Source organism: Manihot esculenta, chromosome 7, assembly GCF_001659605.2.
Source record: "Manihot esculenta cultivar AM560-2 chromosome 7, M.esculenta_v8, whole genome shotgun sequence".
NCBI lineage: Eukaryota > Viridiplantae > Streptophyta > Magnoliopsida > Malpighiales > Euphorbiaceae > Manihot > Manihot esculenta.
Genome location: NC_035167.2, coordinates 32,358,195 through 32,372,790, shown reverse-complemented (window position 1 = coordinate 32,372,790; position 14,596 = coordinate 32,358,195). Strand labels below are relative to the sequence as shown.

The 14,596-nt window shown below is 31.4% G+C and overlaps 2 protein-coding genes and 1 long non-coding RNA gene across 4 annotated transcripts; all 3 read left to right on the top strand.

The window, feature by feature from the left end:
• The first annotated feature begins 377 nt into the window (after positions 1-377).
• On the top strand, positions 378-5,263 carry LOC110619122. 2 transcript variants are annotated; one of them, XR_002488593.2, is made up of 4 exons: positions 378-446; positions 564-608; positions 786-2,884; positions 4,010-5,263. It is a non-coding gene; the product is annotated as an uncharacterized LOC110619122 (long non-coding RNA). The 2 variants fall into 2 exon arrangements; XR_006351176.1 differs by having other exon boundaries at positions 786-2,889.
• Positions 5,264-7,076: 1,813 nt separating this feature from the next.
• LOC110619662 (thaumatin-like protein) lies at positions 7,077-8,259 on the top strand. Its single transcript, XM_021763194.2, has 2 exons — positions 7,077-7,347; positions 7,437-8,259. The coding sequence occupies exons 1-2, from the start codon at positions 7,272-7,274 to the stop codon at positions 8,114-8,116; spliced, it is 756 nt and encodes a 251-aa protein (XP_021618886.1). The 5' UTR covers positions 7,077-7,271; the 3' UTR covers positions 8,117-8,259.
• Positions 8,260-12,204: 3,945 nt separating this feature from the next.
• Positions 12,205-14,040, top strand: LOC110619174 (glycerol-3-phosphate acyltransferase 5). Its single transcript, XM_021762447.2, has 2 exons — positions 12,205-12,849; positions 12,993-14,040. Exons 1-2 carry the CDS (start codon positions 12,292-12,294, stop codon positions 13,908-13,910), a joined length of 1,476 nt encoding a protein of 491 aa, XP_021618139.1. The 5' UTR covers positions 12,205-12,291; the 3' UTR covers positions 13,911-14,040.
• The last annotated feature ends 556 nt before the right edge of the window (positions 14,041-14,596 follow it).

Genomic DNA, 14,596 nt, shown 5'->3' with positions numbered 1-14,596 from the left:
CGATTTTTCTCAAATAGATATGATATGTTTTTATTTATTTTATTTATTTATATATTTGAATAAAATAATTAGATTCAACGTAGATGTTGATTTTTGGAGAATTATTTTTTATTAATTATGCTGTGATGTTTGAAGGAATAATGCTTGTGATCATTGAAGAAGACGAGGTTTACCATTAAAAAGTCAAATCACTTGGGAAGGAGAGTGGGAGGGATATTATTAGTATTAAAATGATTTTTCTCTTTTTATCATATTTGAATATTTTACTAACAGAATTTATGAATCAAAAGATTTCTTATTTGGATGAAATTAAAACTTATAATTTATGTATTAAAAAATGAGATATAAAATTTAGGATTTAAAGTGTAATTTAACTTAAAAAAAAAAAAAAACGTACTCCTTGAATGGGAAAAGCCGTTGGCTCTCCTTCCCTTCCTTCACCTGTGGTATCTCCCTCTGTTTTCCGTTTCTGAATTTTTCTGCTTACATTGCCTCTTCTTTGTTTGTTGATAATCATTTTATTTTTTAAGTTTGGGTTTCTGATTTGTACTTGATTTCCTCAGTTTGGCTGGTACTCGAAAAATCACAGCTGCAACCCAATTTTTCAGGTAATTTTTTGCATTAGTGCTATTCTGTTTGGCTAGTGAAATTCCAGTCCTTCTGGAATTCCATTTCCTTATCATTTTGCCTGCAAATCTACATTGTTTGAGTTTTTTCTTTTCATTTTTTATTTTTTTCAATGTGGAGTTATAACTCATTTTTATTTATTTTGATTTCCATTACAGGGTAGCTCTACGCAATCTGTGGTCTTATTTAGAGACTTGCCTACTAATCGGCGAAAGCAGTTGCTATGGGGCACACTTTGTAAGCGAAAGTCTCAGGTGGGCACCTTACAGAAAAGATGTTACGTTTGAGGTGCTGTGCTCAGTCAAAGCCTGACAAGCTCTGTTGACGAACAATCTAGGTTGATTGAAAATCCTGCTAAAGAAATTGTCCAATTTTTATGGCTTGCTATTGATTTAAGAGAGTGCATCTCTTGAATTACTGAAGTGGGTTCAAACAAAAATCTCGAATGAGATTGTTAGATTGCAGACTGAGCAGTGTTTTAATTCAATTATACTTCACTGACTAGTTTCCCACGCCCTACATAAGTGGTCTATTTAATCTGAACGCCTAACCATGGTGTTCTTGGAATTTAGGCATTGATTTTGCAAACTGAAGATTTTCTGCATGAATACATGCCAATAGTAGAATCTTTACCATGTAAGCATGTACTTTCCTAATCCAATAATTTATTAATGATAAATGAGTCTTTGCTTGATATGCAGTAGCTTTAGTTTTAATTTTTAGGGATCACATGAAGACGAGCTCAATAGTTTTGTTGAAAGGCATGGTGATCGAATTGAGTTGTCCTAACAGGAGGGCCATGGAGGACTATGTATATGTAAGAAGATATAACAAAAAGCAAACTGAGCTTGTGTCCTTAATTGCATCAATTGAATGCCTTGTGCTGTTAAATATATGTAGATCCTAGTTCATCTGCCCCTTTTTTGGTGTGATGATGACATTAATGTTCAGTCTTGGAGCAATATTTTCTTCTATAAACATAGAATATGTCAAAATTTTATCAGACTTCTACTTTTCATGGCAATGAAAGATAAATTTGGCCTTGGTTATATTGTTAAGCCAACTTGTCCCACGTTACATATATGTTTAATTGTTTATATATTTCTGAAGCCATGAATCATATGGCAAATTCTGCCTGAGGTAGCTTCAACTTCTTAATTTATGAATCTAAATGCTGTCTGCATGGTTTCTGCTTGTTATCTCTTTCTAGCGCACTAAAATTGGCAAAGATTTCTCAATTTTCTGTCAAACTTCCAAGATCAGATTTCTGTGGAACTAAGTCACTTCAAGTTTGATTTCATGACCATCCAGTGATTGAGATTCTTCCCTTGCTACTGCTCTGTATTTCTATCTCTGATTTTAATGGAGGGGGGACAGAGATATTTTTGAAGTGAACAAAAGTTTCATTTAGAGGTTCAAACTGGACTGGTCTACATCCTTATCTCGAAAATCAGGGTATCTACATAAGTAGAATTACACATGCAAAACAAAATTGTTCCCAGGTGGAGCCAAAAGACATCTATTGCACAAGATATAACTTGCTTAAAATGCTTTTCCTAGTCCCAGTTTTGCATTAATTTGCAGTGTTTCCACTGTCCAACCATGGACAAAATGGAAAGATATCTTGGTCCAGGTCTTCAAGGAGTCTGTCTAAAGGATTTGGGTGGGATTGACAGGAAGGGTTTGGTTCTTCCCATTCATGCATAAGAGACAGTTGTGCATCCATTTGACTGTCAAAAGCTTGGTTACCAGTTACATATCCTGAATTGTTTGCTTGTGCAGCTGACTGATTCTGATAGTATTGCATGTTGATGGCATCTTGAAGTGAAGAAATCCGCATCTCGCAGTTTGGGTTTGAAGTTGTTTGTGAACTTCCACAACTAGCAATACCAACTGTGAAATTAGCCATTTGGTGCTCAAGAATGTCTATCTCCTCTTGTAAGCTGGCTATCTGCAAGACAAGTTAAAGAATGCATAAATTTGTGTTTTGAGTTAAATTGACTTAAACTATAGGGGGATTGTACAAATGTTGAGGCTGTTGGAGAAAGAACAGAGAAACCTGTTGTTGAAGTGCAAAAATATGAGCAACACAACCATATATGGGATCCTGCATCCGTGCGAGTGCTTCATAAGATATGGTTATAGCAGCATCACTTCGATTCTGTACTGGCAGGTGTAATAATAGCTTTGAAACATTGCTTGCGCCAAACACCTTGTGCACTGCTGCAAAGTGTGTTGCAGCCTCGTCATAACAGAAGTAAGGTGCAAAGACACAATCATTCATGCACTTTCTTCTTAGGAACTTGCACGCTCCACATGAAGAACCCATCCCTATCATTGTCTTATGCTTTTTTCACTTATCTGTGTCAAGCGATTTTGCTTGTACTGAGGCTGGTTTGTTTAGGAACTAGTGTTGTGATTTGCTCTTTATAATCATCGCTGACATGTGTCATATACCTTTTAGTTGTAGCCAAGAGACATTTCTCACTTTTCCTAAAAGTAGGTTTCTTTTGGGTCTCCCTTATGGGCTACAATTGTCATTCTCAAATTGGGTAAGTTTTCCTAATTCATTCCTTCAGAAGGGATCTTATTCATTAACATAGGCCTAGTCATCATTTTCATAAGTTGGGTTCCAAAAATGAGATCTAATTGCTTTAGATAATCATTTTCATAAGTTGTATTTTCTGTTAACGATATCATTGCTATGCTAGTAGAACAACCATTCACCTGTTATTTGGCAATTATGATAAAGTTTTCAAGTCTAAAAGAGAATGATGTGAGAAATAATAGAGAAGGGTTGTTCAACTTGGAATGCGAACAACTAAACATGCATCAAGCTTTATTGGAAATAGGTTTACAAGCTGACTTTGCCTTTTTAACTTTTGTTGTACTGGTGCTGGTGCTGGTGCTGCAGAATCTACATTCTATGCCTGTGATAATGTAGTGAATGAAACTGCAACCTTCCCCAATAGCAAAAAGACCAAAAATATTTCTTTGTCAATGTTGATCTTCTTGGTGGGTTCTTTTGTTAATGTTATTTCATTGATTGCTTTGTAGAGGTTTATCAGACTTTCATGAATAAAGGCAGTTCAGCAAATGGAGATGTTGGTAGTTGCATGAAGAAATCATGATAGATTGTTTAAAAATATTTTATCCTTTCAGTCAAAATCAAGCTGTAGGAGTTGGTGCATTGCGGCTTTTAAACATTCTCTTTTTATCTGAAGTGACCAAATTTATATCATTTTATATGCAGAGTTGATAGCTTAGGCATTGGACATAGAGTCCATGACTTATTTGTCTGGTTGTAGTAATTCCCTTAATTATGCAGCCTTCTAATCCCATATGTTAACTCTCCATTATTATGCATATTTCATTGTCACAGGTCATCAGGTTTGGCTGTTGGCCACTTATTAATAATGGGTCGGTGGCTGCTCTAAACTTGAACAGGATTCATCTGATTGCTCCCAAAGCCAGGAGAGAAATTCACATGCTTATCAGCAATAGTTGCAACTTGTAAGTGCTCAATCTTTTTTATCTCTGCTAATGCCTCAAGGCTCTAGAAGGAAAGCAAGCTTGGGCAAATGAGAAAGGGAGAGAGAAAGAGAGATGGGGACAAAACGCCATTTTCAGTGACATTAATTCCTACCTTTTGTCTTTTCAAAACTCTGTAGTTTTTTTTCTTGGGATCACATTTATGAATGAATGAATGACAAGGGAGAAAGTGTTCTGGGATGGTGGAGAGCTTTTCGGCTTTCGGGTTTAACGATGAAAGTGTCTTTCTCTATCATGGAAATATGACCAACGTTATCCATTTGCTTGCTGGCTCTTGCCATACATGCCTATTTGCAGCAAATTCCAAATGTATAAAATTTAAGCATAGGCTATAGGCAAAAATTCCAGTTATTCTAAAAAATTTGAGCTGTCATCAACTTTAAAATCATAAAGAAGTCTCAACATCTTACTGAAAGCAAACATCCTTCTATCCTCTCTCCAGTAGGAAACCAATTTTATAATATTCTGTGAGTTAAGAATTGATAATAGTTCCTTGATCTAGATTACTTTTATACTCTGCTTCAATTTTCTGCATAGAGTTAATTAGATTCTTGTATTATTGATTCTATTCTATGGAACAATTCCTTGTATCCAGAACATAGGCACTCTATCAGCTTGCATGCTTGATCAAATTATGGAAACCTGCAAGGATTGAAGGTGCTAGGATAGGTCGCTATGTTCTTGCGTTGAGCACTGAGATAAAAAAAAAACACTGGTAGACCAACTATGGCAAGGGCTGGGGATGTCTACACGTTTGGTTCCCTCAGCCCTAAGCCAATGCCTAGCACCCTTAGGTCGGTTGGGGGTATTATTATTTTTTATCCAATTGCCAATGTGCTTCTCAGCAGTTCCTAACAAGCATGGGCTTATCTATTGGAAGTTCCAAGGTCCAGACCATCCTGGCCCCGAACTTCAGAGTCCCCTCTGTTTCAACTTTTAAGAAGCTTACACGCCGTTTGCGAGGATGATTTTTTAAGGTAATGAAAGTTCTTTTAAGGTTTAAAAACTAAATCTTGAAATTGAGAGAGTTTTTAAAATAAGGTAAAATACTTTTAGTTTCAAACCTTCTTAAAAATTTTTAACTATACATTTCTTTTTTTTGAAATGGGATTGAGAATTGGAGAAGTAGAATCTGAGATCTCTTAGATTTATTCAGATGTATTTACCACTAAATTAGGTTTATGAGTGCAATTTTTAATTATAAACTTTATTTTCTTCTTAAATAATAAAAAATTATTAAGATTTAAAAATTATAAAAAATCTTAATTTATAAAATTATATATTAAAAAATCTTATTTGTACTCTGTTCTCTTCCAAACAAAATATTAAAAGTAAGGCATGGATACTATAGGAAGATATAGACATTATGGTTATCTATAATTTCAATTTCCTTTTTAAAAAATAAAGAAAAGAAAAAGTTTTATGGCCTTGTATTATGTAGTACTTACATTTTTGGAATTAACATTAAACATTTCCACTGATTAAATTTTATTACACAAATTTATAAAAATTAAATATAAACAAAACATGTTATTAGTAACTAGTCAGAAAAATTGATTCCATCTATTCCTTATTTCTAAATTTTGTTGAATATGCTTTAAATAACTATAAAATGAAAAGGTTAGTCTCATTTTATAAAATTATTGTCAATAAAATTTAAAATATAATTAATAATAATAAGATAACTATTTTGTGTTTCTAACAAGTTTACCTTTAATAATTAATGATAATAAGATAACTATCAGTGTAAAATTTTTTTTATATAAGTATAATAAGATGAAGAAAAAAAAAGTTAAAATATTAAATTTACACGTGAATTAAACAGAAAAAAAAATACTAAAATTTAATTTTTTTAATTTAATTTACCTTGAATCATTGCTAAAAACTAAATAAATTCAAATAGTTTTATAAAAGTGTAATTCAAATTCTTAAATCTTAATAAATTATGAATTTAATTGGCTTTATAATATTAGTTTAAAGATAAATTTAAATAAAAAATTAAATATTTAATATCTTTTCCACTGTCATGTAATTTATGAGTAAATTTGGCATTTTTTTCAAGATACCTGACATACAGGAATCAGCGCATCCAAGGAACTTTCTAGAGCCAGAGGAGAGATTGCTAAAGCTGAAGGAAGAGCTCCCTCGGCTTTGCTAGTTTACAGCGTTAATGAAAATTGAATGCTCAATCTTATTAAAGCATTGAATCACTAGTTCCAACACTGAAATTTTAATTTTTAAATATAAATATATTAAATATAAATTTATTTTTAATAAATTATCACATTTAATTTCCCTAATTTTTTAATAAAAATTAAAAAATTTAATTTAATTATTAAGTATATATTTTGTGACCTCTAAATATTAATGTTGGGTCAGTGATAACAGACAAGTCTTTGCAATAGCATTCTTTAGTTGGAATCTCATGCTAAAAAAAAAGATAGACAAGGGATAAACATGATTGCAGCCTTTGAATTGGTGCTGCACTTCTTCCAAAACTATGGATCTATTTAAACTCCAATATCATCAAGTAACAAAAAAAAAAAAACAAAAATCTAAATCATTTTTTTAATAAATAAATTTATTTTTTTTAAATAATAAACCCTTTTAAAATTTTGAGAATTTTAATAACACTTAAATTTTTAAGACATAAATTTATCAATATTTTTTAATTTTTAATATAGCAATCAAATAATATCTTTACGATGGGGAGAAAGTTAAAAGGGAAAAAGAACCACTTGGCCCTTGCATATAATATTGTACGGATCAATGGCAAGATCCTTAATAGAACCTAACGCATGCCCATTTCCCAATGCAGGAGGCGTGCATTTTGCCGTTTGCCATGAATTGGCAAAATGATTCCAATTGTTTTTAACTTTAAAACGGGAGAAAATGCTGAAGAAAGTGGAAAAAAAGTGGCAAATCTCACCATTAGTACAGGCTTTACAGCTTAGCAAACCGTTTGCGCACAAGCAGTTGTTTAGAGTTGAAAAAACCTTTAATGGTTCCTCAAAATAAGGAGACTTCTCCCATCTCCTACGCACATTTCTGCAAGAAACCAACAGATTCGATCACCCAAATTCAAATTACAGATGCCAACTTCCTCTTATCTCCTCCTCCACTTCTTCTTCTTCTTCTTCTTCCTTTTCATCTCCTTATTCTCTGCAGGTTCATCAAATCTAAATGATACCCATTTATTCACTTACTGTATTTTCACTAAAGAGATCTCATTTTGATGTCTTCTTGTTTTCTTGCAGATGGAACTGAACTCATTATAGTAAACAATTGCAAGGAAACCATATGGCCTGGAATCCTCGGCTCTGCAGGCCATGAAACTCCTAGAGAAGGCGGTTTCGAACTCTCCAGTGGCGAGCAAACAGTTCTCCAAGTCCCTGAGCAATGGTCAGGCAGAATCTGGCCAAGACAAGGCTGTTGTTTCGATGAAAACACAGGCAAAGGCTCTTGCCAGACGGGAGACTGTGGAGGCTTTTTACAATGTGGAGGCATCGGTGGTGTTCCTCCAGCATCTATAGTGGAAATGACACTTGGGACTTCAAATTCTGACTTGCATTATTATGATGTGAGTTTGGTTGATGGGTTTAATATCCCAGTTTCTATGGTGCCTATAGGCGGTGGTGAAGGGTGTGGAGTCGCCGCCTGCGAGGCTGATTTGAATGTGTGTTGCCCTGAAGCATTGGTTGTGAAGAGACAAGGGAAGGTGGTGGGTTGCAAAAGTGCTTGTTTGGCTACTAAGACTGATAGATATTGCTGTACTGGGGAGTTTGCAGATCCTAACAGTTGCAAGCCTACCATTTTTGCTCATCTTTTTAAGGCAATTTGCCCTAGGGCTTATAGTTTTGCGTATGATGATGCTTCAGCTCTTAAGACTTGTAAGGCTCCTCGCTATGTTGTTACCTTCTGCCCTCCTGATAATTGATGGTGGCCATTTTAGTAGGCAATGTAGCATTGGTCTTCCATTATTGCTGCTATTAGTATCTAACTGTTGGTAATTTGAATTTTGCTTAATTAATTTTCCTTTCTTAGAATTATTGAATGAGATTTCTTAACAGTGATCTTCTAGTTTCGAAAGTTATCGATTATCGATCTTTTCTCTATACGATATTAATTAATTAAATTTTTTAAATTTTTAATAAAAAATATATGAACAAATTTTAAAAAATGGAAGAGGGAAGGAGAGGGAGATATGGAAGTTGATATTGATTTCACTATAAACTTTTTCTATTTTGCTTACCTCAACACGAAGGAAAGCTTTTTCTTCCTTCTACCTTTCTTTTCTTTCTGTTTTGCTTGTGGGCTCCCTCTTAGTAAATGATATATGTTATAATTAAATCAACTTTAAAATTAGATTAATTAATTGAAAATTTGAATTATTTTTTAAAATTATTTATTTAGATGAACTTTAATTTTTTTTTCATCCATTTATGATTTTGACTTTTAAATTATATTTATAATATAACATGCACATGACAAACACTTCATTAAGAATAGTGTCAGCTAGGATACATAATATTTTCTTAAATTTTTTTTTTAATTTTTAAAAAAAATAATTACGATGAGTCCATTTATTGAATATATTTTAAACAACAGTTTGATTAATCTATATTTTGATATTATTATATAATTAACCAATGGAATAATTTCCAATTAGAAGATTAAAGTTGATGGGTCAACATCACCTACTTGGTCCGTACGCAAAACATTCTTGCCTCAACATACATATATATTACAAATTATTAAATAATTTAGATATATCAATTTGAAAAATATGTGAAAAGTAAGTAAAATAGTTATTTACTCTGATTTTGGTAGATCATTATAAATAATATTAAAATTCTGTTTTAGAAAAAGGTTATTCGAGAATGAGCTGAATGCACTCCAAACATTAATATTCGAGAGTTCAGTTCTAATTTAACAATCGTATTTAATTCGACATAATAAAAATAAATTTATCCACATTTAAGAAATATGAAATATAATATATATAAATTGTGAAGCTCATCCTGACACCAAGTTGAAATTGTTAAATTTGATTGTAGTTTTATGGATGACAAAAATTCCTAACAAAGTTTTCCATTTCAAGCCAACCTTACCTAACTTAAAAGAGATGGAGAAAAATTCTATGTAGTAAATCCATATGAGAAGGGAGAGTTGGCTTAATAATAAGTTGAGCAACCATACTCGTACAAGGCAAAACAGATAAATTTCTAACCTAATTTAATTTCTTCTTGCAAGAATCCCCATTAATTTGGAATTTCAATTGGATTTGCCTAAATTAATTGAGCTACTTGTTTAACCCCATCAAACATGTAGTTAGCCAATTACTTAGTTGTATTAAATATATTAAAAGGAAAATCAGTTGCAGGTTGGTGATTATTATTATTATTATTATTAAAAAAATTAGTTATTTTCCATTTCTTCTGAATCTTCTAATTTTACTGTGGTTGATGTGTTTTCATGGATTAAAAGGTGAACTCCATACCATGTGTGAAAGGTGACAAGGGCGACAATCTTTATATATAAACTGGAATTTAAGTAATGTTTTATTGGGTCTTACTCCATAAACTGGGATTGAAAAAATATCTTATTTTTTAATGAATCGATCTAATTCTAATAAGAATATATGAGATTATAAAAAAAATTAATGGCTTGCAATTGCAATTAAATTATAAAATTGAAATTTTAGTTAGAAAAAAATATATAATACGTTACAGATATTATATTAATGATATGACCGGAATGAAATTGTGCTGTGATTAGTTAGACCTACCAAAAAGAAATTATGAGATGGTAGTGGATACCCACGACAGTCACTCCAATGCTCATTTTGATAAAAAAGAGTCAATACAATAAATTGTTTAGAGTTTTTATGTGAGAGAATAATGTACATTTATTTTTATAATTTTTTTCATTTTATATTGTAAAAAAGTGAAAGTAAATATAACATTTTTCGATAATCCGATAATGATATGGTTAAATGTTTGGTAAGAGATATCGTCAACTAACAGATTGGTAATCCCGCGATCACAGGCATAACAAAAATATGTTGGACTGTCTTGTTTAATAATAATTTTATATCGAGACTCACCCTAACGAGAAAAGAGTGAGTTTTGATAAGAAACTGAATGTTTAAAATATTGAATCTTTCTTCTTTTGAGTGAAATTTCATTACTTGCTTATAATATTCTTATTACATGATTTTATCTTATAATGACGGCCCATAACTTAGCCGTCATGACTTATTTTAACATATTGTTATATAATGTCAATACAATACAGAGAATTATTCGTGCATTTGATTTCATTAATCTCTCATAAAATTATTTATTAAAAAAATTAAATAAATTTTTATAAAATTATATAAAATTTATATTTCTAAAATAAAATTTTTTAAATTAGAAAGGATTAATTTTTTTATATTAAAAAAGAAATTAATTGAATAATTAAATTTTTGCTATTTTTTTTTATTTCAAACGGGGTATAAAATTAAGTTATAATCTTTTTAGAAATCAAAATATTATTAAGAAAAATATATGGGTTCAAGCTAACACCGGCCAGTATTACCACTCAGTACACTCAATCTAGAACTAAAATGTTAAGAAAAAAAAGTTATAATCTTAAGAATAAAATGGATAGTTATGTATAAATATTTAACCTCTAATTTTTACTAAAAAACTCTAATATCACTTTTAATTTTAAAAATATTTCATCAACCCTGAATTTTAACAATTTAATAAATTGTAAGAACGTAAATTTATCACTTTCCAAATTTGAGATGTAAAAATTGGCACCTCTCTAAAGATTTTGTATCATTAATTGATTTGAGAATTGATTTATATACCTAAATAAATTATTATGATTAATTATAACAGTTAATTCTGTATGGATTTGACCATAGTGAGAGTGATTATAGCCACTACAAAAATTTAATTTTTTTCAATAAAACTTACCACTGAATTAATAAAATTTGCTATTGAAATATTTAGCAACAAAATTAAAATATTAAAAATTTTAGTGGTAGATTTTATAAATTTAATAATACTTTTTTTATTTATTATAAATTTTTAATGCAGACATTTTTTTCAATAAAATTTCGCCACATAATTATTGTCGTGACACATCGAGACAAGAACTTCACACAGAGGATATTCATTAAACAGTGCAAAAACTTCACCTAGAGAGTGACACGTTGAGACAAGTAATGCCAGGAGAAACGAGGGAAGGGGACTAGGGATGTGAATGAGTAGAGTCCCGCAAAAATTAAATTATTTCAATTTAAATTTAATTTTATTAAATATATTTAAATTAAAATTTAAAATTAATTTAAATTATTAAAATTTAGCTAAATTTAATTATTAGTACTGAATAAATTTGAATTCATTTAATTTTATATATTTTAATTAATAATTTATATAAAAAATATTTTTCATTAATAGTTTTCATTTAAAAAATTTAATATTTTTAAAAAATATTTAAATTTTAATTTTTAAATAAAAATATATATAAATATTATTATAAAAATTATTTATATAAATAAATTCGAATCATAAATATTTTATATATAAAATTTAAACTCAATTTAAACCTATAATAAGTATTATTTATTTAAATTTAAATTTATTTTAAATTGAATTATAAATATATAAACTTTTCCTATTAAAATTCGATTAGATGGAATACCTGAAAATACCGATCATTTACCACCGATAAATCTAGTAAAAAAAAAAAATACATAGTATACATACGACTGAAATAGTTTGAGGTTAGTGACCTAATTAAGGGTGCCAATTCAGACAGAGCTTCATGTGTACACGTAGCTTCACTATAATATATAAAATTTAGACAAGTTTGTTGGGTTAAGTTATCAATCTTTGTATGATAACGTGGCGTATAATCCTTTTTTCTCTGCAGATACATCCACTTAGGCTAAAGCTAGAGAAAGAGAGAGAGAGCTTGACAAGTATATAAAGGAGTAGTTGTAAACTGATGAACTGCCTAATTCTTGCATCCAAGCTCTAATCTCATTGCATTTCAACCCATAAAACCGCGTACTTGTCACCTTCAACCTCCAGACAAAATCCTAAATCCTCACCCATGGAGTTTTCTGTTGTTTCAGAGCTTGAAGGAACTCTTCTCAAAGACCCTGATCCTTTCTCTTACTTCATGTTGGTAGCATTCGAAGCTTCGGGTTTGCTTCGTTTTGCATTGTTGTTGATTTTATGGCCTGTCATTCGCTTGCTAGACATGTTAGGGGTGGGAGACTTTGGCTTAAAGATAATGATCTTTGTTGCCACCGCCGGTGTTCGTGAATCGGAGATTAAATCGGTGGCAAGAGCAGTTCTGCCGAAGTTTTTTATGGATGATATTAATATGGAGGCATGGAAAGTGTTTAGCTCTTATGATAAAAGAGTTGCAGTGACTAAAATGCCTAGTATTTTGGTCGAGAGGTTTTTGAAGGAACATTTGCGAGCTGATGAAGTTGTTGGAAGTGAACTTGTGGTGAATAGATTTGGATTCGCTACAGGTTTTATAAGATGTGTTCATGTTGATTCTTATATTTCAAGTAGAGTTGCTAAGCTGTTTATGGATGAAAAACCCACTTTAGGATTAGGAAGGACTGCTTCAGGTTCTCCATTCTTGTCTCTTTGCAAGGTGAGTAATATATTTTGAGCTAAATAAATTAAATTAATTATTTTGAGCAAAGGATTACCTAAGAGACGAATTGTATCGGATACTACACAACAGTTTGCTACTTTTAACATAGTTGAGAACTAACATAAACTTGTTATGAACAGGAACAAATGCACCCACCATTCATCATCAACCACAAGCAACATGATCACCAGCTAATCCGCCCTCTCCCGGTGATCTTCCATGACGGCCGCCTCGTCAAGCGCCCAACACCGTTCACTGCTCTGCTAATAATCCTCTGGATTCCACTAGGAATTATTCTTGCATTAATGAGGATTGTAGTGGGAATGATGTTGCCAATGTGGGCTAAACCCTACTTAGCCCGATTATTTGGAGGCAAAGTCATAGTCAAAGGCAAACCACCACCGCCAGCTTCCGACGGCAAAAGTGGTTTTCTATTCGTGTGCACTCATCGAACGCTAATGGACCCTGTGGTCTTATCCACAGTGCTCAGACGAAAAATCCCAGCAGTAACATACTCCATCTCTCGATTATCAGAGATCTTATCACCAATCCCCACCGTCAGATTGACAAGAATCCGAGAAGTGGACGCCGAGAAAATCAAACGGGCATTAGCTAAAGGAGATCTTGTAGTCTGTCCAGAGGGCACAACGTGTAGAGAACCATTTCTATTGAGATTTAGTGCACTTTTTGCAGAATTAACAGACAGAATAGTTCCAGTGGCGATGAATTACAGAGTAGGGTTTTTTCATGCAACTACAGCAAGAGGATGGAAAGCTTTGGACCCAATCTTCTTCTTCATGAACCCTAGACCAGTATATGAAGTGACATTCTTGAATCAGCTGCCAATGGAGGCTACATGCTCGTCAGGGAAGAGCCCACATGACGTAGCTAATTATGTGCAGAGAATCTTAGCAGCTACGTTAGGGTTTGAATGCACAAATTTTACGAGGAAAGATAAGTACAGGGTTCTTGCAGGGAATGATGGAACGGTGTCGTATACTTCTCTTCTTGATCAGATGAAGAAGGTGGTGAGCCCCTTCAAGCCCTTTTTTCTCTAATTTTTAAGATGAGATGGGAATAAAATTTTTTTTTCTGTTTATTATTATAATTATTTGTGGGATCCATCCATCGTTTTTGTTCTGTAAATGTTTTTTTTTTTTAAACATTATTTCTGGAATTGTTGAATAATGTCTGCGAGATGAACAGGCTAATGTTTATTAATTAGTTATTATTGTTAACTTTAGTTATCCATTTGATGACTTGGAAGGGATAATTTAATAATTATTTTATTTTATTTTATTTTTAGTCTGTACTATGAATTTTGAATGTTAGTGTGATGCAACATACTATTAATTAGTTTTTTTTTTAAATGAAAATTAAAAATTAAAAAAATAAAATTTAAAATTTTTTAAATTTATTTAAATACACTAACCATCTGATTAAATTTAAATACACACCAAATGTATTTATCACCGGACTAAATCTAAGTTATACACCATTACTTAATTATATAGCCATAAAAATCTATGAAGTAGATGAAAAAAAAAGAGTGGCAGGCATATATATATATATATATATAATTCATAATAAATCAAATTAGATAATAAATTTTCACATGTATATATGGACAATCTCTTGAGGTCCATAATTAATCCACGTAGGAACCAAATGTACACATTTAGAAATATATATATATATATATTTTACCTTAGTCAATTCGATAAATAATTTTTGACACAAATTC